Consider the following 26,896-nt stretch of genomic DNA (forward strand, 5'->3'; position numbering starts at 1 on the left):
CTTACCACCAAGGAGCAAAGCTATTGTAACCTACCGACAACTCTTTCCTATATGCTGAGATCCTATAACATTCAGCATTCAGGGGGTGTGAGGTAAAGTCCTAAATCAAAAAACTCAAAACCCTCTGTAGGTAACTAAAGAATTTCTTAAGTATAGGGTCATGCTGATGAGAACCCAATAACTTGTTCTGACAATAAACGCACCTCATACAGTTTTTGATTTGAAGACTCTTTAACCCCTTCTATAACACTCCGTCACCAGTCACGGGTGGGCTGTGCTAATAACAGAGTGGTTCCGTTACGGCCCGGCCGCAACACCTGTGCGGCGTTGATTCCGTGCCTGCACGGCACGTTCTATTAGGCAGGCGGCGCCGTGACGGAACCACTCCGTCATTAGCACAGCCCACCCTTGGCGGGTGACGGAGTGGTTCCGTCACCAGCATGTCGGCGCCGCGCGGCCCCCCCCTCCCCAGCGCCGCGGCGGAATTACCGCCACGGCCAAGGGTTTAAAAGGTCAGCTAAAACAGGTCATATTCTTTTCCACCCGAGGAATGCTCTCGTTAATACAAACTAATATTATAAGCAGGGCAACATTTTTTGTGTCTGAGTCCATTGTTATGAAGCAAAAAGCACCAACCCTGGGAAAATGCACAACATTCATTACAGACAAGGAAGATTTCTTGTACTCAAAGTAAACTTTGCATAAAGGTTACTATAAATGCCAATTCCCATCCTTCTCTCCCCATCTTCCTTTTCTATCTATGTGTAAGTAGAGAAAGTCAATTTGTCATACACATCAAATCTTAGAAATCACACTAAGGGTTGCAATGAAAATACACAACCCACATGATTCCACTTCCAAAAGGGCTAAAAAGGCTGATGGTAAAGTATAAAAACAAAGTCTTATCATATAGCATCAACACATCTGAAAATATGACTATCAAAGTAGTTGTCTTATGATTTCATAACCGAGGCACCGCTTACCCAAACGGTAAAAGCCGTTCAGTGGGCCAAGTTGCTGAGTGTCCAATGCAGAATATTTACCTTCTAACCTGAATCCCACTGCCCCAGTGTGTCTTATATCTTTCATTCCTTTATATCTGTATGTGCATGTATAATTTGCCTCCTGCATTTATCCAATTCGACCATGTTTTCAATATCTCATTTTCTTTTCTTCCATTTAGCACAAACTTCCACCTACCATTTTTCTATTATTCCAGCTGCACCAGCTTGTAGCATGCTTATAATATCCCAGTTGCCGCTTCTCTGTCATTTCTCAACTTTGCCGCCTCTGTCACACTTCTGCTCCTGCTCACATATTTGATTACCACCCACTCCACCCCCAGAAAGACATGGGTCCAAATGCTCCTACAATCGCCCATGAGCAACTTTCATCTCAGGACAAGTACACACGTCAAAGATATCGAAAGTGTATGGTTTATAGGTGGATATTAGAAGCAGTACACTGGGAATCCTATAACGTCATTATTTTCTTTCAGAATAAATTTTTACCAAACTGCCTTTTATCTTTGACATTTATTTTTCTCATAATGTAGTCAGGTTATTGAAACTGAACCTTTATGGTTACAAATAAAAGAAAAACCTACAACTAATTTTCTTTGCATAGTAAAGATTTTTTTTCACTTTACAGATACAGTTTGTTCTATCATTTGCCTATACTCCCCCTCATCTGCAGATTAATGTAAGAGCAAGGGTAGAAACTTGTAGGTGGGAAAGATGGTGAGCATAACTTAATTTTTTTACACACTTTTCTTTCTTTTAATAACCTCAAACTAGACTGCTGAGGACAGTATCAGGCCTTGTCACATAACTACTCACTCAGCAAGGCACGCCAGTATGCTACGTTCCTTCATCGCTGCATCACAGATCAATCCATTGAAAGCATAATTCCACACATGCCCATGGTTTACAGAGGCCTTTGACCCAACACCAGGATAAAATCATATTTAAATGCTGCACAGTAGTGCAATATCATGCTAAAACCACTTTAAACGTATGATACAATAGCTTGTTCTTAGTCAAGGGAGGTCCTTGACCCCATACTAAACTGTGTGTTCCCACGTTCGAAACAATAACAGTACAGGATAACTTCTGTAGTTCTACTTTGCTTTCCCGCTCTCTGCTAGCCTCACCCATCGCCATACAGAACCCCTACCACTTCCCAAGACCTACTTAATGGAGACTGCCGCCAGTGGCATGCCTAAGGCGTGCCCACCTAAGGCTGGGCCCCGCCCAGTATCAAAACACCAGTCTCCTGGCCTCCATGCCGTGACTACACCTGATGCCCCAGCGAACACTGCTACCATACAGCACCACAGTCTACTGTTGAACTGTTCCCCTGCACCAGTTTCACCTTCACCTTCTCCTGCACCAGCACGACCACGTCACTTCGCAAAGCACCACGCTGACCTCACGCCACACTACACCAGTAGGGACACAAGTGCTCTATTCGTAGTACCGCACAGATTTATGGGACATCATCACCACCATCACACTTGACATCGGCTTCCTTGCTGAGAACCCTGCATTCAGTCCAATGCTGCATCCACCCCAGACATCACAGCAGCGCTTCCCAAATTATATAAAATTACTCACCAGGACCACACCAATGAGCCAGGAGGAGGATCAGCCATCATCCACAAAGAGAACATACAGTGCAACACCACCACCAACAATACCATCACCCCCATGGAACACCTCAACTTCAAGCTTCACATGGACGACAAGACAACCACCAGAGGCACCCTCACATACCCAACCCCAAGCCCGCAGTCAAGATTCTGCAACACCATGGCAGACTTCATTTTGCACTTTACCTTGGACTCAAAGGACTACTTCTTCCTCAGTGACCTCAACTTCCACTTCTACAACCCCAGCAACAACACCACCCACCTCCTCACCAGTATGAACAGCCTCGGACTGACCCAAATTGTCCACAACCTCACACACACTGCAGAACACATGCTGGACCCCATTTTTACCTCCAGCAACTGCATCACATACATTCACATCACAGAACTCACATGAACCGAACACGCCATCATCCAATTCAACATCTCAACCCCCCGCACCGCCACCCCCAAGATGGTCAGCACCCCCACCGCAGCTGTTGCAAAATTTCAGAGACTAGCTGGACGCCCTTATTGCAGCCAACGACAACATCCAAACCCTCATTGACCAAGGAGAAACAGCATCTCTGATCCTCCTTGGCCTCTCAGCAGCCTTCTACAATGTATCCCACCACATGCTGATCGAAGTACTACACCACATCGGCATCCAAGGGAACACATTCAGGTGGATCACCTACTTCCTCACTGAGAGAGAGAGAGAATCTTGTTTATTTAGACCATGGTCTTTTAAACAATACAAAACAAAACACAATCAAAATCCAAGAAGTACGAACAGATAACATTTCTACTATATCATAATTAATTAAAATTCAATAAAGGTTAAAAAAAAAAGTACAAGAGAGGGTGGCGCCCTCCAACACAAAATTCATTAAACCCAGTTTTTTAGAAGTTCTCACATCTCTAGAAAAATAAAAAGACAGATTCAAATTTTATAAAATGCTTAAAAGGACTTACAATCAGTGTCCCTCCTTCGATAGCTCCCTTCCAAAATCTTTTATAGCCTTCAGGAATTTACCCAATCCAATTGCAATTTCTAGCGAATGCATATCTGCAAGTAAGCATATCGCCTGGGCACGTGAAATTATCGTATGTGATAGGAATATAGGACGTAAAAAGTTTCCTTAAATCATGTACAAATGTGCAATCAAGCAATATGTGCAACATATTATTTCTTAGGCCACGCCCACAGGTACAGTTACCTTATGGGCCAATCAATACGGACTTTAATTTCCCGTCTATCTTCCAGGGGTTAATCTCCACCCGGAATCTTAGTATTTCATGTCTTAACCCTTGGTTAGGCAATATATCCAGATACGGGAACCAACCTTCATTTACCCAGGAGTTCTTTGACCACTGGACTGATTTTTTCTCCAGCATGTAATCTAGGTCCTGTTCCCTTGAGAACAACTGGCCTTGTTCCCTAAGTGTTCTCTTTGTAAAGACGCCTATCTGGGCGTTCTGGGTAAATCTCACATTAAGGCGCCCAGATACTTTCTGGAGAGTTTTTCTCACATCTTTTGCCCAGCCGAGATTACTTATTTGGATTTCCTCTCCACACCATTGAGAGACCTTAGGTGTCAATCCTGGTTCTTGGCGCTTCCAAAATCTTACCAGAGCCATTTGGGATTGTACACTCCAAGAAGTTAACCCTAGTTCCATTCTAATTGCTTGAACCATTGTACAATTAGGTAAAGACAATAACATTTTTAGAATTTTTCCCTCTTCCTGATCCCACTCCTGTTTACCGCTCAAGTATAACACTTCTGCCCCAAACAATACTTGGGGGGGGGGGATCATTGCTTCAAATGCCTTTATCAGTGGTTTGTGTGTCATGTCTCCATATTCTTTATTAAACTTTTTTAGCCCACATGTGGCTGAAAAAGCTTTTGCCTTTTGAGCCTCCAAATGGGGACGCCATTTTAGCGCACTATCAAACCAGAGGCCTAAGTATCTATATTCCTTAACTGCCTCTAAATTGTCATCACCCAAAAACCAATTGAAATTCTTCTTACTCTTTCCAAAACATAAAACCTTAGTTTTTTCCATATTTACAGTCAGTATTTTCCTATCACAATAGTGTTTAAAAGCAGTTAATTTCCTTTGGAGTCCTATTTTAGTTTAGTCCAGGATCACTAGGTCGTCAGCATATAAAAGGCAAGGCGCTTTATGCCCATTCATTCTTGGACTTGCGCTTCTTTCTACTTCCAGTCCCGTGGGAAGATCTGCCAAAAAGATTGAAAATAGCATGGGTGCCAAAACGCACCCCTGTCTAAGACCATTCCCTACTAATATCTTATGAGTTAGTGCCCCATGCGTATCCCTAATGACCTGGGCCCAGTTCCCACTATGAAGCTCTTTTAGGATCATCAACAAGGCATCCGGTAATCCATATTTTAACATATCTTCCCAAAGTTTATTACGATCCACAGAATCGAACGCTGCCCGGAAATCAACGAAACAACAATGTAACTTCCCATTTTGTTCTATCTATTTCCAAACCAGGGCCCATAGGGCGAAGCAATGGTCTATTGTGGAGAGGCCTTCTTTAAAGCCACCTTGTTCCGCTGGGATAATTCCTCTCTCTTCTGCCCAAACCTTTAACCTACCTAATATGATCTTGGTAAAAAAAAATTCTCCAATATCGAGTAGATTAATTAATCTATAATTCCTTGGTGCGTTGACGTCCCCTTTTTTATGGATCGGTCTAATTATCGCTCCCTTCCAATTACTAGGTATTGTCCCTAGTTCTAGGATTACTGCAAACATGTTGGAGAAAAATTCAGCCCACCAAGGTGTACGTGACTTAATTATCTGGGCTGGCAGGTTATCTGGACCAGCAGCTCTTGTTAAGTTAAGGGTCTTTATCGTATTAAAAACATTTTCTACTGAGAAGTCTGGTTTTAAATCGTCTACTAGACCTCTCCAGTCCCCCTGCACTTCCTCTTCAATTTTTCTCCCCGCTGGGTATAGTTCTTTCAGATAAACCTCCCAGGCACCCTCTTCTACCACGCTGATCATTGAAGCGGCTGAGGCCTCTGATACTGATCGGACTAGATTCCAGAACAGCCGTATGTTCTTGGATTTTATTGCCTCCAGCAATTTCCACCAACAATTATTCCTATGGGCTCTTCTTGTGCTATTAAGCAGCATGATATAGTCTTTCATTAATTTGGCGAGGTTTTCTGCTCTAGCCTTATCAAATTTTTTACGCAGACTGCGCTGTTCTCTCCTTAATTCTCTTTTCTTATTTAGACAGTCTGTATTAAACCAGTTACCTTTCTTGAACTGTGTATTTTGGTTAACTTCCTAACTTCCTCACTGGGAGGGCACAGAGGGTCTGCCTATTACCTTTTACCTCTGAGCCCAAGGATATAATCAGTGGTATCTCCCAGGGTTCTGTTATGCTCTTCAATGAATACATAAGCTCACTGGCCAACATAGTCAGATCCAATGATCTCAACATAATATCCCACGCAGATAACACCCAACTTATCCTCTCCCTCACCGATAATGCCAACACCACCAAGCTGAACTTCCATAGATGCATGCTGGGTGTCGCCGACTGCATGAAGAACAACTGCCTGAAGCCGAATAAGGACAAGAAAGAGTACTGATCTTTGGCAATAACAATAGCAACCCTTGGAACGACTCCAGTTGGTTCTTACACCTGGGACCCCCACCCATACCCGCCAACTACACCAGAAATCCTGGAATGATCATTGTTAAAAAGTTCACCATCAAATCACCAATCAACGCTCTCTGCTTCACCTGCTTCCTCACGCTTCATATGCTATGGAAGATCATCAAGTGACTGCCCCTGCACACAAGACGCACCATGACACAGGCCCTGATCACCAGCTGACTGGACTATGTCAATGCTCTCTATGTAGTAAATCGTCCCACACCTTCTACAGAGAATTCAAACTATACAGAACACCACAGCCAAACTCATTCTCGACCTCCCCCGACGAACCTACATCACACCACACCTCAGGCAACTCCACTGGCTCCCCCTACAGAAGCAATACCATTCAAGCTGTTGACTCATGCACACAAGGCTCCACACAATGAAGGACCCACCTCCATTAACCACCACCTGAACTTCCACCAACTGTCAAGAACACTACGCTCCACCTCCCTTTCACTTGCCCACACACCTCATATCCACCGAAGAAGGGGAGGAGGATCCTTCTCCTACATCACTTCAAAGACCTGGAACATCCTTCCCATGTTTCTCTGTACCATCACCTTACTTCCAGAATTCCGAAGGCCCTTGAGACCTGGCTGTTCGAATGAGCCTTCCTGGACCAGCAACTGCCTGGGTACACTATCAGGTGATTAGCTGCGCTATACAAATCTTGATTTATTGATGAGCATTTCAAAAACCGAAACACAGACACATGGGAGTAGAAAATGTTGTTCCCTGCTCTCATATGTATGTCTTTTAATTTGATCAGAATTGGAGTCAAACTTGAACCAGTATGTTTTTAGTTTATGTTGGCTAATTTTCTGCCAGATATGTTGAGGGGGGCCACGCCAAACTCCATCTCTAATATATCTAGTTCCCACTACCTATTATCATGAGGCCTCCCAGATCCGGAAAATTCCACAAGTTACATAGAGCCACAGGGCTTGGATTTGGAAAGCTGTGCCATAGGCTTCACCTCAGATGAATCAGAAGCTACACACTCAGAACTCACATTCAGCCTCCATTCAGCCTCCATGATCAGTTGCTGACTCGCCCTGGATCGATTTTGACATCTCTCTTCTAAACCGATGTGACATTCTTCCAGCGCTCTATGCGTACCCACCTAGTTAGAGCATATATTTTTTATGGATTCTGCTACCTCTTCTGGGGAGGACTGAGGAGCATATTACCAAGCAATAGCGATAATTATCGCTATTGCTTGGTTAGAGACAAAAATTTACCGCTGAGCTGCGGCGATTTTTATCGCAAATAAACCTTGATATTACCAAGGTTTATCGCAAATGCGATAAAAATCGGCCGCAATGCATGAATATCGCTTAAAAGTCAGCGATATTCATGCATTATCGAGCTAATGCTCTTAGCCATGTTATCCACCTACCATTGGATAACATGGCTAAGAACTGCTCAGGGCAGGTGTTAGCTTTTGGAGATATTCGCGCTTAGCGCAAATATCTCCATAAGTTGGTAATAGGAGATAGCGATGTTAGCGACTGTTTCCAGTCGCTAACATCTTGGCACGCCCACTTTGCATGTCATTAGTGATAAATATCACTGACATGCAAAGTGGGGCCCAAGATGGTCGCTATCTCCTACTAGCTGTCGCTAACTGGTGTTAGCGACAGCTAGGTAATAGGGAGATAATTTTATCTCCGCTTTCTTGGCTTTTAAAGCCAAAAAAGCGGAGATAAACCCCCTTGATAATATGCCCCTGAGTCTTAGAGGCAAAGTCATGCCTCTCTTCATTTCTCCTGCCATCATCTCGCCTGCCCCTGTCTGCCTCCTACCTCTGGTCTTTTCTAATTGACCTACCTTCATACCAATTACACTACGGAAATGTATGTGTGTTTTACAACTTACATTTAGCTGTCCCAGGGTGCTCCTGCCTTTTGGGTTAGTGGAGGGCTCAGCCATTTTAGGGGTGCTAAGAGTGAGGACTCCAGTGGAAGGCTGGTACGTGGCAGGGGACTCAGGGCCAGATGCATCAAGCAAAAAAACGGTCGCAAAGGGGCAGATTCTCAGAATCTGCCCCTTTGCGACCGGTATTTTTGCATTTGGGATGCATCATCCCAAATGCAAAAATCGGAAATAGAGAATTCGCTACATTGCGATTGTTTGCATTTAAGGAATCTCAAATTGAGATTCCTTAAATGCAATGCATGAAAGTTTCAAAAATAGCGAATTCGCTAATAGGGCACGCAAATTACCACGAAGTACAACTTCATGGTAATTTGAAAAAACTTTGAAAAATGCACTTTTGTGCATATTTCAAAGTTTCATGTTGCGCACACACATGCCCTAAGGGCATGGGTGTGCGCAACATATGTGCATAGATCAAAATCAGGGGTGCAACAGGGTGTCATTTTGACACCCTTGCACCCTTGAAATTGCATGAGCAATTTGCGAGTACCTACTGGTACTCGCTAATTGCTCATGCAATCTCCAATACATTCCTATGGGCCTGTAGGCCCATAGGAATGTATGGGGAGGTATTCATTAATTGCGACTCCCAATTTGTGAGTCGCAATTAAGGAATTCTAAGGAATCGCTATTTTTGTAGTGATTGCTTGATGCATTCCATTTTGCTATTCCTTATTAGCGATTCCTTATTTTTCGCTAATAAGGAACCGCAAAATGGATGCTTGATGCATCTGGCCCTCATTTTCCACCAGAAAGGATCTGCTCTTGAAGAATAGTGTCACGTTCCTTCGATGGCGTGCTCTCACAAATGCAGCGTTACGAGAAGCATTGATCTTAGCACTCATCAAAGTGCATCGCCAATCACCATGAGGCTTACAGGAAGTCGTATGGTGGTTGGCATATCTGTTGGAGACTGTGGCTGTCTGTCAGTGAGACTGATGTGCAAACATACACATATTTAAGGGCCTTGTAGAGATCTAGTGGCTGTGGCCCAGAGCTACGAACTATGGAACTGAGGAACAAGGCGAGTCCTGGCCTTGGTTCAACAAGCTTTGATTTGGGGCAAAAGTCCTTAACCTTCCCATGCTTTAAATAAACGTGTAGGCAAGTTTGCACTACAACAATAAATACATTAAGTGACTGCTCCCACAAGGTGATGGCTGGCTGAGTACAGAAACAAGCCAAGCCCCCCATCGAACATTACGCTTCCTGAGAAATCGCCTCCACTAGGCCAGTGCAGAACTGAAAAGAGCTGCTTAAACCATTCTTCAAATAGCTAGCCCGGCAAGCAGGAGTTCTCCATCTGCCGCAGTAGGCAGTGTCTGGACGTAGGACAACCTCTGAAACCCGGTGGGCAGACACTAACTGCTGGGTAATTCAGCGCACCCCAGCAGTCCCTGGGGCCTTATTGTACCGTTTGGCCTGCAGGGCGCTTTGTTACACCCCTGTACTTTTGGTAATGCAGCCTTTTCAGCAATGTTAACTGTTTTGGATGAACATTATGACGCGGGCTGATTGTACATTTGTCTATTTAAGGAATAAAGAGAATACTATTATCTCAATTGAGCATATATATCATTAGATTTCATGATACTCCTTCACAAATATTTATAGCAATTTCGAAGAAAACAAGCATATGCAATGCAATAGGTCTCGCATTTGTGAAACTTTGAGCTATTGGCATGGTTAAATGACAATGCCTTTTTTATGTGTTGGTTTTCAAAACATAAATAAAAGGCATTGCAATTTGCAATGCGAATCGTTTAAACTCACGCACTGCAAGATCTATTGTATTGCAATTTGCAAATGCTGGTTTTGTGTGCTTTTAAAGCCGCCGACGTGATCCCTTGCCCCCGTCCTTCACCATGCACAGCTAATGCGAAAAGCGGGACAAAAATATAAATAAATAATACTGTACTCAGAGATACAAGGCAGAAGTTTAGAGGTTTGTTGTCAATCGTGCTCTTTACAGGCCTGTTTTCAATGTGCTAGAAATAGAAATCCAGGGGGAGCAGTTGTGCAAGCAAAGCGGGCGCTGTTGCAGGAAAGCATGCCGTGTCTGCAAATGGAGAGACTCATTAAGGAAAATAGATCTCACATGCTGTAAATAACACTTACTGTGTAACAACCAAAGTAAAAGGGCCAGTCCTCATGAGAGGTTACAAATAAAGACAAGGCGGCACTAAGGAGGGACAAAAGCCTATTAACGAATCAGAAGCCAGCATTGACAAAGGGCAATGCCACCAGCCAATGTCAAATATGGGCGAAGAGTGGGTGGAGCTTCAAGTCTATGCGGCTACCCAGGCTTGACCTAAAAAGTTTGCCATGAAAACAGTAATGCCCTCTCTGTATATGGTCCTCCTTTTATCACCTTCCCATCCCTCTAAAGCAAGCACAATATTTAGCTTTACAACACCAAACATTAATGGGGAGAAACCTGAATCCTCACTTCTGAAAAGTTTGTGCCAGACACATGCTGAAAGGTGGGTCCCCAGTGCTGTGTCAGCCCAAGTGCACCAGCCTCATCCCCTCACTCATCCCATCACCATTCTCTACAGGTTTTAAAGTCCAGATACAGGGAAGAGTAAGGATCCACTAGCTTCAAGGTGGTCCTTCACCAACCATGGCCTCAGCGGTCAGTACCCACCCTCAACAGGCCTGAAATTAGCTTCTAAAATCTGGATACATTAAGGGTAGAGATCGATGTGTTTGTGCAAAAGACACACAAATAGTTAATTATGCTCTCTCCGGACAACTTCACACTCAAAACAACACTACACAATACAGTAAAATTCAGCCTTATAGTGTACTTCTTGCAAGTGCAAGCTATAACCTCTCCAATGGATATTAAGGAAGAGGGTGTTGGTACTGTTATGCATTTAATTTCATTCATAAGAGCTGTTGGGCTGTGGTGATGGGGCTTCGCAAGAGCAGCAACTGTTTAGTTTTCACAACTTCAGCACCCCTTCGAATATTGGCCATTTCAATTAACACCAAAAAGCCTACATGCTGTCTCTACACCTGATGTTACTACTGCGGAGAGCAGGTGGCTCCAACACAACAAATCCCAACACGCACAACCATCGAAACCTCACCCAGGTGCTGTCACTGCCCAGCAGCACATGGGTCCACAGAGCCACCTGCAGAATGTCCAACAGGCCGCTGCCATGGGGCTGGTTCATCCCCAGCTCTTTCAGTCACCCAGAGGTACCTGAACATCTTGGCCACTTCATCACGCCCACAGAGGATTCTGCCCACTGATGGTGTGGATACTCCGGGCGGTGGACAGTTGACTCACTTTGGCCCAGCAGAAGAGATGAGCGTCCCATCTAGAGAAGCAGGGATGAGAAGCAGGAATGAGCACTAGTCCGGCTTCACAAACTTCTCCCCAACGTAAATGTCATCCCTCATAGAAAGGTTTAGGGGCACAGAAACGATTCTGCAACAAAAGGTATCTCGCCATGGTCAGACGATATATCTGCACTCCTCTGAACCAAAGTATGGCAAACAATCCAAATAATTAATAGAGGGCTGAAGCACCCTAAACAAGCAGTCCACATGACACCTTACATCCTTCTCTAGAGATATGCCAGCATGGAAAGGATACTGAAAAACCTGTGTCTTCGGAACATCAAAAGCCACCTGAAGCCAACACCATGAGGCCTGTCATCGCCATTAAACCTGAAGACCTATAACAAGAGGTCACTGAAAGAGCCAAGTACACAAAACCACTGACAATCCAGTATTGAAATTACTCTGAAAGGCCTCTATGCAGCAAACAGAAGGGGAGCACCTACTGTACACCAACAGACCGAGTTAACAACCCAGAAGAACCACAAGAAAGCGGACATAGAAAGACCCTCACAGCACCAAAGTCACAGAGATCCCTGCAGAGAGATCAAAGCAAAAAGGACATATAATGGCCCCAGTCGGTAGGGCAAGGTAAAGAACCCAGGATTCAGGACAACGGAGAGAAGAACCCCAGCAGACATGGCAACACGAAGAGCCATGCAACGAGTCCCCAGCAAGCAGGACAACAGGGAGACCCTAGCAGAGTGGTCATTTAAAAACAATACCAGACAGAATAGGGAAGCCTCCGCTGACAGGGCACCAAAGAACCCTCCTCCCCCCCCCCCAAATAAGACATTTAAGGACCATGGCAGATAATTTTTTTTAAAAACCTCAGCAGTGAGGATTCTGAAATCTCCTTGCAGTCGGGTGGGACACGTAACGAACTCTGGGCCATATTTTCAAGAAAGGGCGATACATTATCGCCGCTTTTATCGGCAGGAAACTGCCGCTAAAGTGTCGGTAATGGGCTTGATTATATGCCCTTGTGAATTCCCATAGAAGCCCAGGTTAACACCAGAACCTGGGCTAATGTATCGCCCTTTCTCGATAATATGGCCTTATCTTTCTCGGAGACAGCAGTGAGAACAACTGAGAGAAACCACAATGTAAAGAAGGGTTGCCGGTTCCAAGGGCCCTCCCCACCTGAGACCTCTCTCAAGCGTGATGGCCTAAACACCGACCGCCAGGTGTCAGCGTGCATACCTCTTGTTTTTATAGTTTGTTTACTCTGAGTTGAAAAAAATACTGGGCAATGCCATTCCCCGCGACGAGCCCTGCAAGCTGCAGTAACAAAGCCGGAGCTGACCCTCTGCACTACCAGCCTGCCACCCCGGGCGGACAGCTGCCACCTGGTCACATAGCCCCTGCTCTATAATTTCAAGGGGGCTTTGTCAGCGCAGCACTCTCTCCATTGAGCAGAATTGATCCAGTCGTTTAACCCCGCTGTGCCCTCCACTTTATCAATAAAAGGAGTAAAGCAGGCGAAACAAGCATTTGCAATGCAATAGGACTCGCATTTACGTGAGACCTATTGCATTGCATTATGGCCAATGGGAGGGGGGAGGGCGGAGAAGGCACCGAAAAAATAGTGCTGACAGTCTAAATAACCTGTGCCCTACTGTGTAACACTCAAAGTAAAGGGACCAGTAGCCATGGGAGGCTACAGATGACAACATGGCCATAATAAGGAGGGACTAACAAGCCTCATAATCAATCAGAAGACATCATTAACAAAGGACAAACACACAAGCCATTGAAAATATGGGCGGGGTAGTGGGTGGGGCTTCTCTCCCATACTGAACTACCACAGATCAACCCCAGACCAGCGATTGCGCCCTGGCTCAGGGCTTGACCTAGAAATATAAAAAGGGGCCACAGATTGGATGTTAGCCCATATCAGACACACAGATACACAGACATACAGTAGTGTACATATGAAATTTAGATATGATGCTATATATTGGATATTGGACCAATAATAACGGTTTACAGGGGCGTGGCCAACCATCATGGCCGCTCGGACGTGAATCCGATCAGCTCCGTCCCAGGCCCCGTCTAATATGTTTAAATAAGGGTACTGACTGCAACGCCGAGCCCGGTCTATGCAGTTCAAATAAAGGTGTGGGCACCGGAATGCTGATTTGGGCCCCCAGGCACAGCTGGGTGCTCGTAAACGAGGACGAGAGGAGAGGCTTCCTGAGCACCAACGGACACATCAACATGGCGGGCGACATGGATCGCGGCTCTGACCATAAAAGTAACGCGGAAGCACCAACCAACATTCAGACCGTGTGGGACACCCCTCTCCCAGGAGAGAGCCAGTCGGGGCCTGCCCAGCATGGGCAGATGCCCCTAGCTGCAGACACCCCAGTGAACTCCTGCGGTGCCATGAGGCGGGCCTGACCCTGAAGAGCTGGGCGGAGAAAGGTCAGTGTTGTGGAGCTAACGAGATGCCAGCGGGAGGGGGGTGCTGCTAGGACTCCCCTGGTTCTCAACGGACCTCCCCCACAAAAGTAAAGGAGATCCAGAGGGCCCGGGTGCCTGAGCTCCTTAGACCTATGCCTGACTCCATGATGGCGTCGACTCTCTACGTGGCAATCCGGACTCAGCGCAGGGGAGATCGATGAAAGGAGAGTAAGGCCCACAGCCAAATCAAGTCTCTGAAGTGGCAAGCGTGGACTCCCCCTGCCCCATCACATGAAGAATACCCAGGCAACAGAGAGGGAGCCTGGAGGCCCGGTGACCCGGTGGAGCCAGCGGGGCCATACTTGAAGCCACCTAGAGAGGAGTTGCAGGGCCTGATGGCCACATGGGCGTTCCTTGGCTTTCTTAGAAGACCCCCCCTGAAGGAAGAGCTGTCGCAAGTGGCGATCTGGATAGTGGAGGGGTGACCCAGTGCTGACCAGTCCCCCTGTCCCCACAAGCCACCCAAAAAGACCAAAGCCAACAAGGTCTCCAACCAATTTTCTCTGCCGGGAGCAGGGTCAGCTAAATAAGCAGAGGTGCAGGAGGGGGGGCAGCATGACTCTCACGCAGGAAGACTTGTTGACGTCAGGAAGGAGCTGAAGGAGGATATTAATGCGGACATGGATGCCTCCTTCAACGCATTCTGAGCATGTGGATTAAAATGGTGGCCCTACAGGCTGGTGTGTGCTCAGTAGGAACACGTACCCTAGACTTGTAAGCAAAATTCCAGGAATTGGATGAACATATGAGGCCCCTAAAAGAGAGCTCTGCGGAGCTCCACGACCAACTACGTGCATCTGCTCTCAAGCGCGAGGACTTAGAGAACCACTACCGGCGGGATAATATAAGAGTCAGCGATCTGAAAGAAGAATGCAGAGGCCTGGATCTAGAGGCGTTCATGGTAGGCCTTTTCTCCACAGTCCTCGGTGAAGGAGGGCCAGAGGTACAGTTGGAGAGGGTTCACAGAGTGGGCCCAAGGCTGCCTGGAAACAACAGGACACCAAGAGACGTACTAGCAAAATGTAGTTCTTTCAAAACGAAAGAGCTGGTTCTCCAAAAAGCAAGATTAACAGACAAAGTAACATTTTGAAAACGTCTCATGCTTGCTTTTCCAGTATGTGGCACAGGCCACCTTGGCCCGACGTCAGCAGTTCCAGCTGATCACAGAAGCCCTGCGAGAATGGCAAATAAAGTACCAATGGACCTACCCATTTGGTATAGCCTTCCAATTGGACAATAAGCAGTTTCACCGCACAGAAATTGATGAAGCAGCGGGCATTCTGGGAAACAATCTCCCTCTCCCGACACAAACGACAACATCAAATAATGATGAGGAGGGGCAATCGAGGGAGCTACGAGGCAGAGGCCCATGGCGAAAGACTGGACATGGGGATAAAAAAGCGCCGGACTGACACCGGGTGAGCAGGGGATGTAGGGCTTCACCCCATGTAAGCAGTTCCCCCAAAGTCTAGTTTTCACAAGAGGTTGGGTGGGGGGCTCCAAGAGGAAGAACAAAGGGAAACTGCTCCCCTTCAGATGCAATGAGATTAGAGACGTATATTTTGTTGACATTTCTCATATTGTGAGCAGGGTAAAAATCCAGGTGGTGGGTAGTCAAATTCCATATAACAATTAGCAAGTTAATACCCCAACGATCTGGCTAAGGGGTTCCTGGGAGTGGAAGTGGGCTTGCTCCTAGAGTTGGACACTGTGAGGCCTTCCTCTGGGATGGAAGACCTCACAACTCACTGTTCATGTTTTCTTTTCTTGTTCTATATGTTGTGTATCATGGTGCTCAAAAGGTGGTTGACTCTAGAAGGGCAAAAGGGGGTGGCGCGGGTTGGGGAGGTAGGTTGCATGGGGGCGGTCAAAATGGGAGCTGTGACAGAGGGAGGTGATTACAAAGTGATATATGGCAGGTAATTGCATTTCCTGGAACATCAGGGGGCTTAATTCCCCTAACAAGAGACAGAGCCTATGGAAGTTCCTAACTGATCAACAGATCCTGATAGCCACACTGCAGGAAACCCATTTAAAAAAAGTGAAGAGGGGAGGCTGAAACACAAACAATACCCACAGATTTTCCACTCATCAGCCCCAACAAAACAAAATGGAGTGGCTCTCCTCTTCCATTCCCCTTTCACCACCTCGCAACTAAAACAGACAGGGCGGGGCATTTTCTGATGGTTCAGGGGGCGATCAAGGGATGATCATGCACCATTGCCGTGATTTATACACCTAACACAGGGCAACTGGACTTTCTGGAGGCTTTTTTAACACTGGAGGGGTTTGCCATGGCAGACATTTTATTGATGGGGATTTTAACCATATATGGGACCCCACGATAGATACGACCCATCCTCAAGGGGCAGCGGGAGGGATGTTCAGTAGGGCCTTCAAAGCCTCCCTTCAGCAATTGAGCCTACTTTACTCCTGGAGGGTGTAAAGAAGTCATTCAGACACAGTGAATATAATTTATTGGTATCCTTTAATGGGCATCATTATTACAGAGGGAAACCCACCCCAGGTTAAGGGACTGCTCTTTTTTCTCTCACTTCCACAGAACCTATTCTGGACTAGATCATATCTTTCTCAACCAATCCCTTCTTTTCACAGTCGCGGATGCTAGATTCTACCCGATTTGCATTTCTGATCATGCCCCCCTGGAGTTAGTATTAAACTGGCCAGCCCTGCGTTCGAAGCACAGGAGATGGTATTTCCCTAACTTCCTCAGCAGGGATAGACTCCTGAGGGACGTACTAAGAATGGCAATCACAGAATATTTTAATACCAATGACCCACCCCTTACTTCTTTTGCAACCAATTGGGATGCATTCAAGGCGGTTACTAGGGGAAGATGCATAAAGCTAGCCACCACGCTTGAAAATCAGCAGGAGGGGAGAGACTCCTACTGGAAGGGGAACTGCAACGAGTGGAAAAAAAGTACCTAGAGTTACTGTTGAACCACACGGTCACTTCCCTAAAAGGTAAATTAAAGGCTACCTACCCCAACAGAGCAGAAAAAAAACATTCTAAGGCTGCAGGCGTGAGGCTATGAAAGTGGCAATGAGATCGGCACTCTGCTGGCGGCACAATTGAAGGCAAAACAAGAAAAATAATATTTTTAGCAAATAGTGGATGATGCAGTCGTCTACCATACTAACGAGGAAAGCAAAGCAAACGCTTTTGGGAAGTTCTATCGCAGCCTCTACACCACCGACCCAATTAAGGCCCAAGCTCAGGAGAGCTATTTGGCCCCCCTCAATTTTCTGCGGGTCTCTGCACACGCCAATGAGGAACTTAGTGGACCCTTCACTGGGGAAGAGGTCTAGAAAGTGACAGATGCTCTGAAACTGCAGAAAGCCCCCGGCCTTGACGGGCTCAATGCTAAATTCGACCATACCTGTGCACCAGAGCTGACTCCCCATTTAGTGACTCCTTTTAACGATATGGCAAAGGCCCAAAGGGTGACGGATACCATGGGAGAGGCTTTTAGTCACAGTTATTCCCAAACCAGGAAAGGACCCTAAAGCGTGTGCATCATACAGGCCCATTGAACTATTGAACTTGGATGCCAAATTGTTCTCTAAAATACTGGCCACTTGCCTAGAAAATCTCCTCCCCGTGTTGATTGACCCCAATCAGTTGGGGTTTATAAAGGATAGGCAGAACCACGACAGCTTACAGAGAATAGTTCATATAATCAAGAAGGCCCAGAAGAAAGGAATTCCTGTGGCCCTTCTCTCGCTGGATGCGGAGAAGACCTTTGATCGGGTCGACTGGCCTTTTCTCTTTTGAACATTGCAACAATTTGGCATTCATGAAACATTTATTGGTATGGTGTGGGCCAATTACCACTCTCCCAGGTCGAGAGTCCTTGTAAATGGGGTGGCATCCGAAGCCTTTGTACTTCCGCTGGGGACAAGACAAGGTTGCTCTCTGTCCCACATGCGTTTTGCCCTTAGTATTAAACCCCTGAAAAGATTAGGATGAATAAGGATATAAAAGGGGTAACATTTGGCACCGACAACCATAAGATCTCCCTCTTTGAGGACAAAATCCCTCTCCGTATCACTGACCCGCTGTCCTAGCTCCCAGCCATTCAGGAGGAATTGGATCGCTTTGACCAGGTATCAGGCTTTATGGTGAATCTATCAAAGTCATTCTTGCTCAACCTAACTCTGCCGGGGGAAGTGATTGATTGAATTAAGGAGACTTTATCCTTTTGCTGTATGAGCAAAGACATTACATATCTAGGGGTTAAGCTTATGCCAAAAGTTGCCAGCCTCTGTAAGGCCAACAATCCCCCGTTGCTATGACAATCCCCCGTTGCAAGCGCCTTGAGACCCTGCCGGGTGAGTAGTGCGCTATACAAATGTTATGATTGATTGATTGATTGATTGACAGACCTGACTAGATGGAAAGCTGCCTATTCCTCTTGGCTGGGCAGAGTAAACGCAATAAAGATGAATGTCCCCTGAGGCTGCTTTATCTCTTTCAGGGGCTCCCGATACCAATAGATAGGGAACTGTTCATAGACCTCAAAAGGATGGTCACAAAATGTATATGGCAGGGAAAAAGAGCTCAACTATTGCTAACTATTGCTAACTCGAACGCAAGCCGAGGGTGGCTTGGCCTTCCCAGACTTCTGGGGCTATTTTAGAGCAGCCCGACTTTGGGTACTGACGGATTGGTCCCTTCGAGAATTCGAAAAACATTGGCTCCATATGGATCGTCAAATAACTGGCAGGACCATTTGGAATTTTTTATGGTTGAAGAAGCAGCACAGGCCCCAAAACGCTTACCTTAGCACCCCCACGGCCATTGCTCTGTGGGTCTGGGACCTACTTACAACAACACTATCCCTGAAGACCCTTCCCTCACACTATATCCCCATTCACTTCAACCCAGAGTTTCCTCTGGCACTACGGGATGGCCATTTAAGCAGTGGAGACAAGGGGCTTGTCTTATGATTTCTCATCTATAAAAAAAAGGGGAATTTCTGACTTTTACGGAGTGCGCAAAAGCTTTCCAATTACAGCCCACAGAGGGTTTCCACTATGCACAGCTCAAACACTGGATGCAACAACCCCTGGTGCGGGTGACCGCTTCAGGAACCTGCTTCCTATTGAGAAATGTGCACAATCTGGAGCCCGCCAACCCCCACAGACCACGCACGCAACCTGGGAATCATCCTGGACTCCGAGCTCAAAATGGACCGCCAGATCAACTCTGTCTCATCTTCCTGCTTCCACACCCTCCGCCTCCTTCGTAAGACCTTCAAATGGATCCCCCTCGAACACCGAAAGACAGTCACTCACGCCCTGGTCACCAGCAGACTCGACTACGGCAACGCACTCTACGCCGGAATAAACAAAAACCTCATCCGCAAGCTACAGAACATCCAGAACGCCGCCGCAAGACTGGTCCTCAACCTGCCAAAACACTGCCACATCTCCCAGCACCTGCGCACACTCCACTGGCTCCCCGTCGAGGCGAGAATCACCTTTAAGATGCTCACCCACGCACACAAGGCCCTCCACGGCACCGGACCAGCATACCTGAACAGCCGACTCAAATTCCACGCACCCCAAAGGACCCTACGATCAGCCCAGCTTTCCTACGCTGTGGTCCCCCGCACCAGAAAGACCAGATCGGGAGGCCGCTCCTTCTCCTTCCTCGCGGCCAAGGCATGGAACGCCCTTCCGCTCCACGTCAGACAGACAACATCGCTCCCCATCTTCGCAAGAAACCTCAAAACCTGGCTCTTCGACAGACCCCCTCCTTGATGGAATGGAACCTGCACCCCCCCCAACTCCCCCCCTACCCCTAGCGCCTTGAGACCCTTACGGGTGAGTAGTCGCGCTTTAACAAACTCCTGATTGATTGATTGATCCACTAGGGGGACTATCTCTTTCCTATACTCCCTCATTATGGTGCTAAGTCCACAACCGACTCTAAGGCATAGGGTTTTCTGGGACGCTATTCTTTCAAGGACAGTAGAAGAGAAACAATGAAGCTGCTTGTAGAAAGACTTCACCAAACACAATCACTTTATGCACCTACGTGGGGCCCACTATAAAATAATGTATGACTGGTATTTACATCCCCAGAAATTACACAAAATATTCCCTAACACAATGGATAGATGTTGGAGGGGATGTGGGCTCCTGGGTGACTTCCAGCATATCTGGTGGGACTGCCCATCCATTCAACCATTCTGGAAGGAAATCCTCACACAGATTAAACTGATACTGGGAAATTCCCATCCCTGAAACCTTGGAACACACCCTACTGGGGTTCCATCACGTGGCAGTGTCTCGACGCCACTAAATTGCCCATCGCAGTGGTCTGGAAAAAAGCAGAGGCCCCATCCATCACACAGTGGCACAATAGATTGTGGCGGGCATTGGCTCTGGAGTGGTTGACAGACATAACAGAGGACTCTAGAAAGGGGTTTGGATACTTTTGGTCTCCATTAGGGAAATATTTTGTGGGAAGGCATGCCCTTATTTGCATGTAGTCCCTGGCTGCAAGCACTTCACCTGTTCCACATTTAACCAAAGGGGGAGCGCTCTGAACAAGCAAGAGATGAGAGAGGCCCGAACCCGACTCCCGCCTGCTAGACTACCTCCACCTTGGAGCCTGCCTTAGATCATTTCCACCATGATACACCTGTTTGATTTACACTTAGGTCTTCTTTATATGTCTATTACCAATTTCTTTCCTTCTTGTTTCTTTTTTCTTCTTTTCACTCCGGTTCAAAACTGTTACTCTTTTTTAACTGCCCAGTTTAGGGTTCAAAGTTGGGTTAAGACACCCTAGTGCATCAGAGTACATGTCCCACACCATGGCTAATGGATAACTGAAGCTTCACAAGATACATAAGGTGTAGGAGGGGGCATAATAGAGCAGATACCTTTTGGGCCGAATCCTTGTTAACAAGATGTGTGCACCTGGAAGCTATCTATTAAGCTAGGCCTATATGCTGCACTTGTTGCGACTGCTGTGCGAAGTTGACCTGGTATATGCTGTCCATTAAGTAAAGTGGGCACCTTGCACCAGTCCAAACGACCCTTATGATGTATAAGGTCAAAGATAACCTTTAGAAAGCTATCCTAGTGGTAGCTGTGGAGAGCAGCTTTCAGGCCTAACCTTGTAGGAATGTAAAGCAGCTTGTTTTACCGGAATATCACATTCTTTATTGACTAAATGGAAGGAGAACCACACAGTAGTTATATAATAATATGACACTCCCTAGTATCCTCTACACTAGAATAGAACATAAAGCACACAATACAAGATCAATTAAACAGTTGTAAGTAGTACAATATACAGTGGGCTCCAGGGGAAGACCAAACAATATACTAAAATAGTGGTATAACAATCACGACTTGAGTCATGACAAGGACTAGAGCACGTACAATCACTGGGACCCCAAGGAACCACCCAAGGTGAGTAGATAGGACCCCACGGAGAATGGGTGCAATGTACTAACACAACCGTGGGCTCCATACAATTCTATGGCGGAAGGCGCAGTTACAGTTTTAAAGTTTAAGGACCCTTCTAGGAGGACTTCGAGCAAACCCTTTGGTACTTAAAAGGTTGGAGAGCCACCCCACCTGTGGATACCATAGTATCCGAGTTACCTATCCCAGAGGAGCCTGGTGCATAGGTCTGGAGTGGTGTCGGAAACCGCTGTTGTTCTCAATGGAGGACTGTGAAGAATTACTGCTGCCATGAAGGTGAAAAGGGTCCAGAGGAATACATGCCTGGATTCTGGAGGGAGGGAACCTGAAAGCAGAGGGGACAGATTCTGGGTCACTTCAGAGTGACCAGGGCTCGGGAGATGAATGCCCACTGATGTCGGGTGCTTCAGGTGCAAAGAAGGGATGCTTTACTCTGCAGCCGCGAGGACCAGGAGATGTCGAGGACAACCAGGAGGCGGAGTTGAGCTGTCCCACAAAGGATGTCGAGTGCTGAGGGGTCGGCGCCTGGCTGGAGCACCAACAAGCCTTGGCAAAAGCAACCCAGGCAGGGGGGTCAAGCAGCTTATGGTGTGGACCAGCAAGGTCCAAGGGACTCACCAAGCAATGGGGAGTCAGTGCAGACTTTCAGGTACTCTCAGAGTGCACCCACCCAGCCTCAATACACTAAATCATGACTGGGAGGTGGTCACAACTCCCTGTTACAGGATGCCTATTAAGCTGCCTGCCTCTGCTCGAGCTTGCCTCTGCTGCAGGAGGGCAAAAATGTGTCTCAGGTCGGCAGTATCCATTTTGTGCTGTCTGAGTCGAGAAGGCTGGCACCAGATAGACCAGTGACCCCACGAAGCTCGCTTCTGAAGGGTAGAATCATACCTCCCACACCGGTTACCGGTGTTGAGGTATGAATCCAAGGTGTTTCATACCAAACACAATATGTTTCTATGCAGCCGTTTTTGAGATAGCATTTACAGCGAGGTAATAATGCATCTCTATCTATATGTCCGGCTGACTCACAGACAACCCGGGAGAATAGTCTCCGAAGGCTGCAGAGGGGCTCTGCTCATGCAGGGGCACCATTCCACCAAACAACCAGCACCCTGCCTTCAGGATTGTTAGGGCCTGCTATAGGGGTGACTCATAGGTTTTAAGTGAAGTGACCTATATAGTAAACCTATATCTAAAGTAAGTGATTGAAGCACCAGCTTACACAGGCTGCAGTAGCAGACCTGTGGTTCCAATTTGCATGGCCTCTAATGGGTGCAATAATACATGCTTCAGCCCATAGGAGGCCTCTGGGATACCTATGCCATTGGTACATGTGTACCATATACTAGGGACTTTTAAGTGTACCTCAGTGTCCAATCTGGAGTGTACCAAAGTACATGCATTTCAATTTAGAGGAGAAAGTTGAAAGACTGGGGTCCTGATTAGCAGGATAACACTCTGACTAGTCAAAAACAGTGAAACATCGAGCACAAAAGTAGTGGGGGTAACCATAAGAAGCAGATCCTACTTTCCTACAACTGCCATGTTCTTTTTTCCGTATTAATATAAAATTCAATATAAAGATTTTGAAATAATGGTTTACAGTATCGCCTGTGATGGTGTCTCCGCAGAAATCCATTGAAATTCTAATAAGAAAATATGCCAGGAAAACATGTATTTTTCATCTTAACAGAATCAGCTCGCTGCACGAAATTTAATTTACAACAGCCAAGCTGTGAAAGTCCAATTCTCACTTTAAACATAAAATCAATTATTATTTGAGCTTTAACAAAAATAGTCTTTACACAGACATTTTATTCACCGGGCTTGCAATTTCACATTGAGAAGGACTTTGATTCATAGTGCAGGGAATTATTTATTTTACTGTCTATGCAAATAGTCACAAAGAACGCATATCGAATTCACTTTCGCGAAAACACCACAGGCTCTTCTTAAGGGCTCAACAGCTTGAATTAAAAAGAAAAGTGCCCTAATGGCGTCAGCTCACGTGCCCTACCCATAGGGAATAGGATTACAGAACTCCATAAAGTGTCTCTCCATGAACTGTCACATATAAACTTTACGCTAAATTGAAGGCATATGAGAGGGTGTGAGGGGAGTTCTTCACTGAAGTTTCTGCATAGGTGGAGATTGTCATAACCTACTCCCTGTCGCGGGATAACCTTACACCGAACTATGCTTCCTTGAGATGACTTACAATTTATTTCTCCTCAGTAGTCCTTGCCCCTTGCCTACACCTATCTAGCTCCCACACTCTCCAGCGGCCGCTACCTTCCTTGCGTCAACTGCAGCTGGCCTTCCCAATCAGCTGCACCCCTACCCCAATGATCACAGAGACTGCTGCAGCTAAACGGACCCTACCCAGCCGAAAACATTGGGACATGAGCCGAGTGCATGCACAGTATACATAGTATGTTGGCTGATGCTTCAAGTTTAGTCAATCAGAAGTGTCCAGGGCACCCAAAGTGCAAAACGATTTGATAACTCCATAAGGGGTCAAACTAACTGCTGCCTGCCTTGTAATGGTCAACGCGGATAATTCAAATTAGAATTTAGATTTAAATTTGAATGCCTGGGGGGTGGGTAGGATGTCGTCAAACACTGTTAAACGGGTCCCTGATGATGTTAGGCAAGTTATGCCCCCCAAGTGACTCTGGTTTGTAGAAAAAACCAAGGGGCAGATCCGTAATGGACAACTGGTGGCCAACAGGGGCGCTAATCAAAGTTGTAGCCAGAATCCATTGTGCAATATGAGGTCTGTTAAAATTGATAATAACACAGTCACCCTTGCAGAACTTGTAAGAGCTACCCATCTAGTTGACCCCTAACACCATGTTAATGTTTTTCGCCACCCTTGTGTCTAAAGAGGCGTTGCAAGATAACCAATGTAAGACTTTGTTGTTCAATTGAGAGTAATCCTCCTTGACACCCTGAGGGAGAGTTCGCACACTCCCCAGGATCACAACATACGGTGTTAATTCTGGAGGGAAATGTATAACTGGCAGATTCCACCTGAAGCCCCCTCCCCCCCGAGGTGGCTTGCCTGCTTTGTTACTCTCAGCGATGGATTGATCCCTTATAGAAGACCTTTCCGCAGGGCACTTGTTTGAACTTGGATGTAAAACTGTGTGACTCAATTGAGAGGGTAAAAACCATTGGATCTTTGCAGAGCCCCTTGGTGGCTTTGAGGGGGAAGATGGATACTCACTGGTGTTTACATGTGAGGCTGCCAAGGTGGATCCTTCCATTGCAAGGGGACGCATTAAGGGCCTCGGTTCCAAGTTAACAGCCTCCCCCGCAGGCATACAACATTTACAATCAAGAAGTCCCTTTTCGATTAAGGACGGATGTTGAAATAATGAAACCAGTGTGGAGTCCAGCATGACCTTCAAGGAGTCCTGAAGGATTATAGTCTACACATAATATCTGCCTTTGTAATTACTTGGTCAGTTGGGGACTTCTGAGTAGTCAACTCGGGTCTTGGTCTTTTGGCCTTTCCCCCAGGTATTTGGCCCTTTCTTTTTATGCCTGTCCCTTGGCTACGCAGCTCTACTCCTCCCGATCTCTCTCACGTGGCAAATCCAGCAGTTATCAGTTGCTTAATATGGGTGCCCACCACCCGCCCCTGGATTGGAGGTACATCAGCCCCCATAGGGTTATTGACCACAATGGTGGGTGTGAGTGATAAATACCGACCCGCTGTATAACGGTCCTGGCCATCTGGTTCTTCCGCCCCTGAGTTGTTTAATAATCCATCAGCACTATCCGTGATCATGTGGGCACTTGCTGGCATGGGGGACCATCGCCAGGAGACCGAGAGGGACGCAATATCACCAGCTCTATCACCTTGTGAAGCACTCCCTGTGGCCCGCTGTAGGAAAAAGTCCATAGTCACTACTGGGCCTGACGTGGCCCTTCAAGGATCCATGGTCACCTTACGTTTCCCCATTTTACACCCCAACCAGTGTGCTTTTAGCGCACTTCAATCATAAACACAAATGAAACAACACTCGGGGACTACTTGCGCATACACAGGGAGTTGGCGGCACTGACCTTGGATCTCAAAACTCAATGTCTATCAATCAATCAAGAGTATTTGTAAAGCGCGCTATTCACCCACTAGGGTCTCAAGGCACGGGGGGGGCTGCTACTGCTCAAAAAGTCAGGTCTTGAGTTGCTTCCTGAAGAAGAGATGGTCCTGGGTGAGTCGTAGGTGGGTGGGGAGGATGTTCCAGGTCTTGGCCGCCAGGTAGGTGAAGGATCTTCCTCCGGTGGGGGTTCTGCGGATCCATGGGACGGTGACGAGGGCGAGGCTGGCGGAGCGGAGCTGGCGGGTTGGCGTGAAGAACGTGAGGCGGTTGTTGAGGTATTCGGGGCCCAAGTCGTGGAGAGCCTTGTGTGCGTGGGTGAGGAGTCTGAACGTGATCCTCTTGCTGACGGGGAGCCAGTGCAGGCCCCTCAGGTGGGTGGAGATGTGGCTGTGTCGGGGGAAGTCCAAGACAAGTCGTGCTGAGGCATTCTGGATGCGCTGGAGTCTTTTCTGTAGTTTGGCGGTGGTCCCAGCGTAGAGGGCGTTCCCGTAGTCCAGACGGCTGGTGATGAGGGCCTGGGTGACCGTTTTCCTGGTTCCAGTGGGGATCCAGCGGAAGATCTTACGGAGTATGCGGAGTGTGTTGAAGCAGGAGGAGGTAACGGCGTTAACTTGCCTGGCCATCATGAGGGAGGAGTCAAGGATGAAGCCCAGGTTGCGTGTGTGGTCCATGGGCTATTAATCACATGGGCACTGTAGCCCTATAACCAGCTTCAGTAGGGATATTACATATGCCAATAGTAATAATGTGAAGGGGATGCTGCCTCCCTACCTGCTCCTCTGCCACTGAAGCTGAAGAAATGGCCACGCTTGCTTTTGGTCGGGAAGGAGAGAACCAAGAGGATAGGCCCAGCCTCCTTCGGTTTCTGACGGGCGCAGACAGGCCCGCCCTCGGCCCGGGCTTTGCCTAAGTCCACCCGCACATGTCCAGTGCCGTGGGAGGATGGTCCATTTAAATATGCCTTCTGGAGCGTGTGCAGCATCTCCTGGGTGCATGTAGTCTGCTGGGATATGTAGTCCCCCGCCTCTTCCGCGGTAAAGTGCTCCGTGCCACTAGTAAACACAATTATGGTCTCCCATGCTGCAGGAGGAACGGACCATTCAAATATACCTCCTGGTGCGTGTGCAGCATCTCCTGGGTGCCTGCAGCCTGCCAGGATATGTGGTCCCCCGCCTCTTCAGCGGTAAAGTGCTCTGTTTCACTAGTAAACACAATTACG

At 47.0% G+C, this 26,896-nt stretch overlaps 1 protein-coding gene across 2 annotated transcripts in view; it reads right to left on the reverse strand.

The window, feature by feature from the left end:
• Positions 1–26,896, reverse strand: part of LOC144753369 (cGMP-dependent protein kinase 2-like) — a 1,794,633-nt gene that overhangs the window by 614,138 nt on the left and 1,153,599 nt on the right. The window contains exon 10 of one of the 2 annotated variants that reach the window (XM_078641086.1): positions 1,764–1,775. The exons of the other annotated variant lie outside the window; for it this stretch is intronic. Coding sequence (XP_078497212.1) covers positions 1,764–1,775 — 12 coding nt within the window. The remainder of the gene's footprint in view (positions 1–1,763; positions 1,776–26,896) is intronic. 2 annotated transcript variants of the gene reach the window in all.

Source organism: Lissotriton helveticus, chromosome 5_1 (assembly GCF_964261635.1).
Source record: "Lissotriton helveticus chromosome 5_1, aLisHel1.1, whole genome shotgun sequence".
NCBI lineage: Eukaryota > Metazoa > Chordata > Amphibia > Caudata > Salamandridae > Lissotriton > Lissotriton helveticus.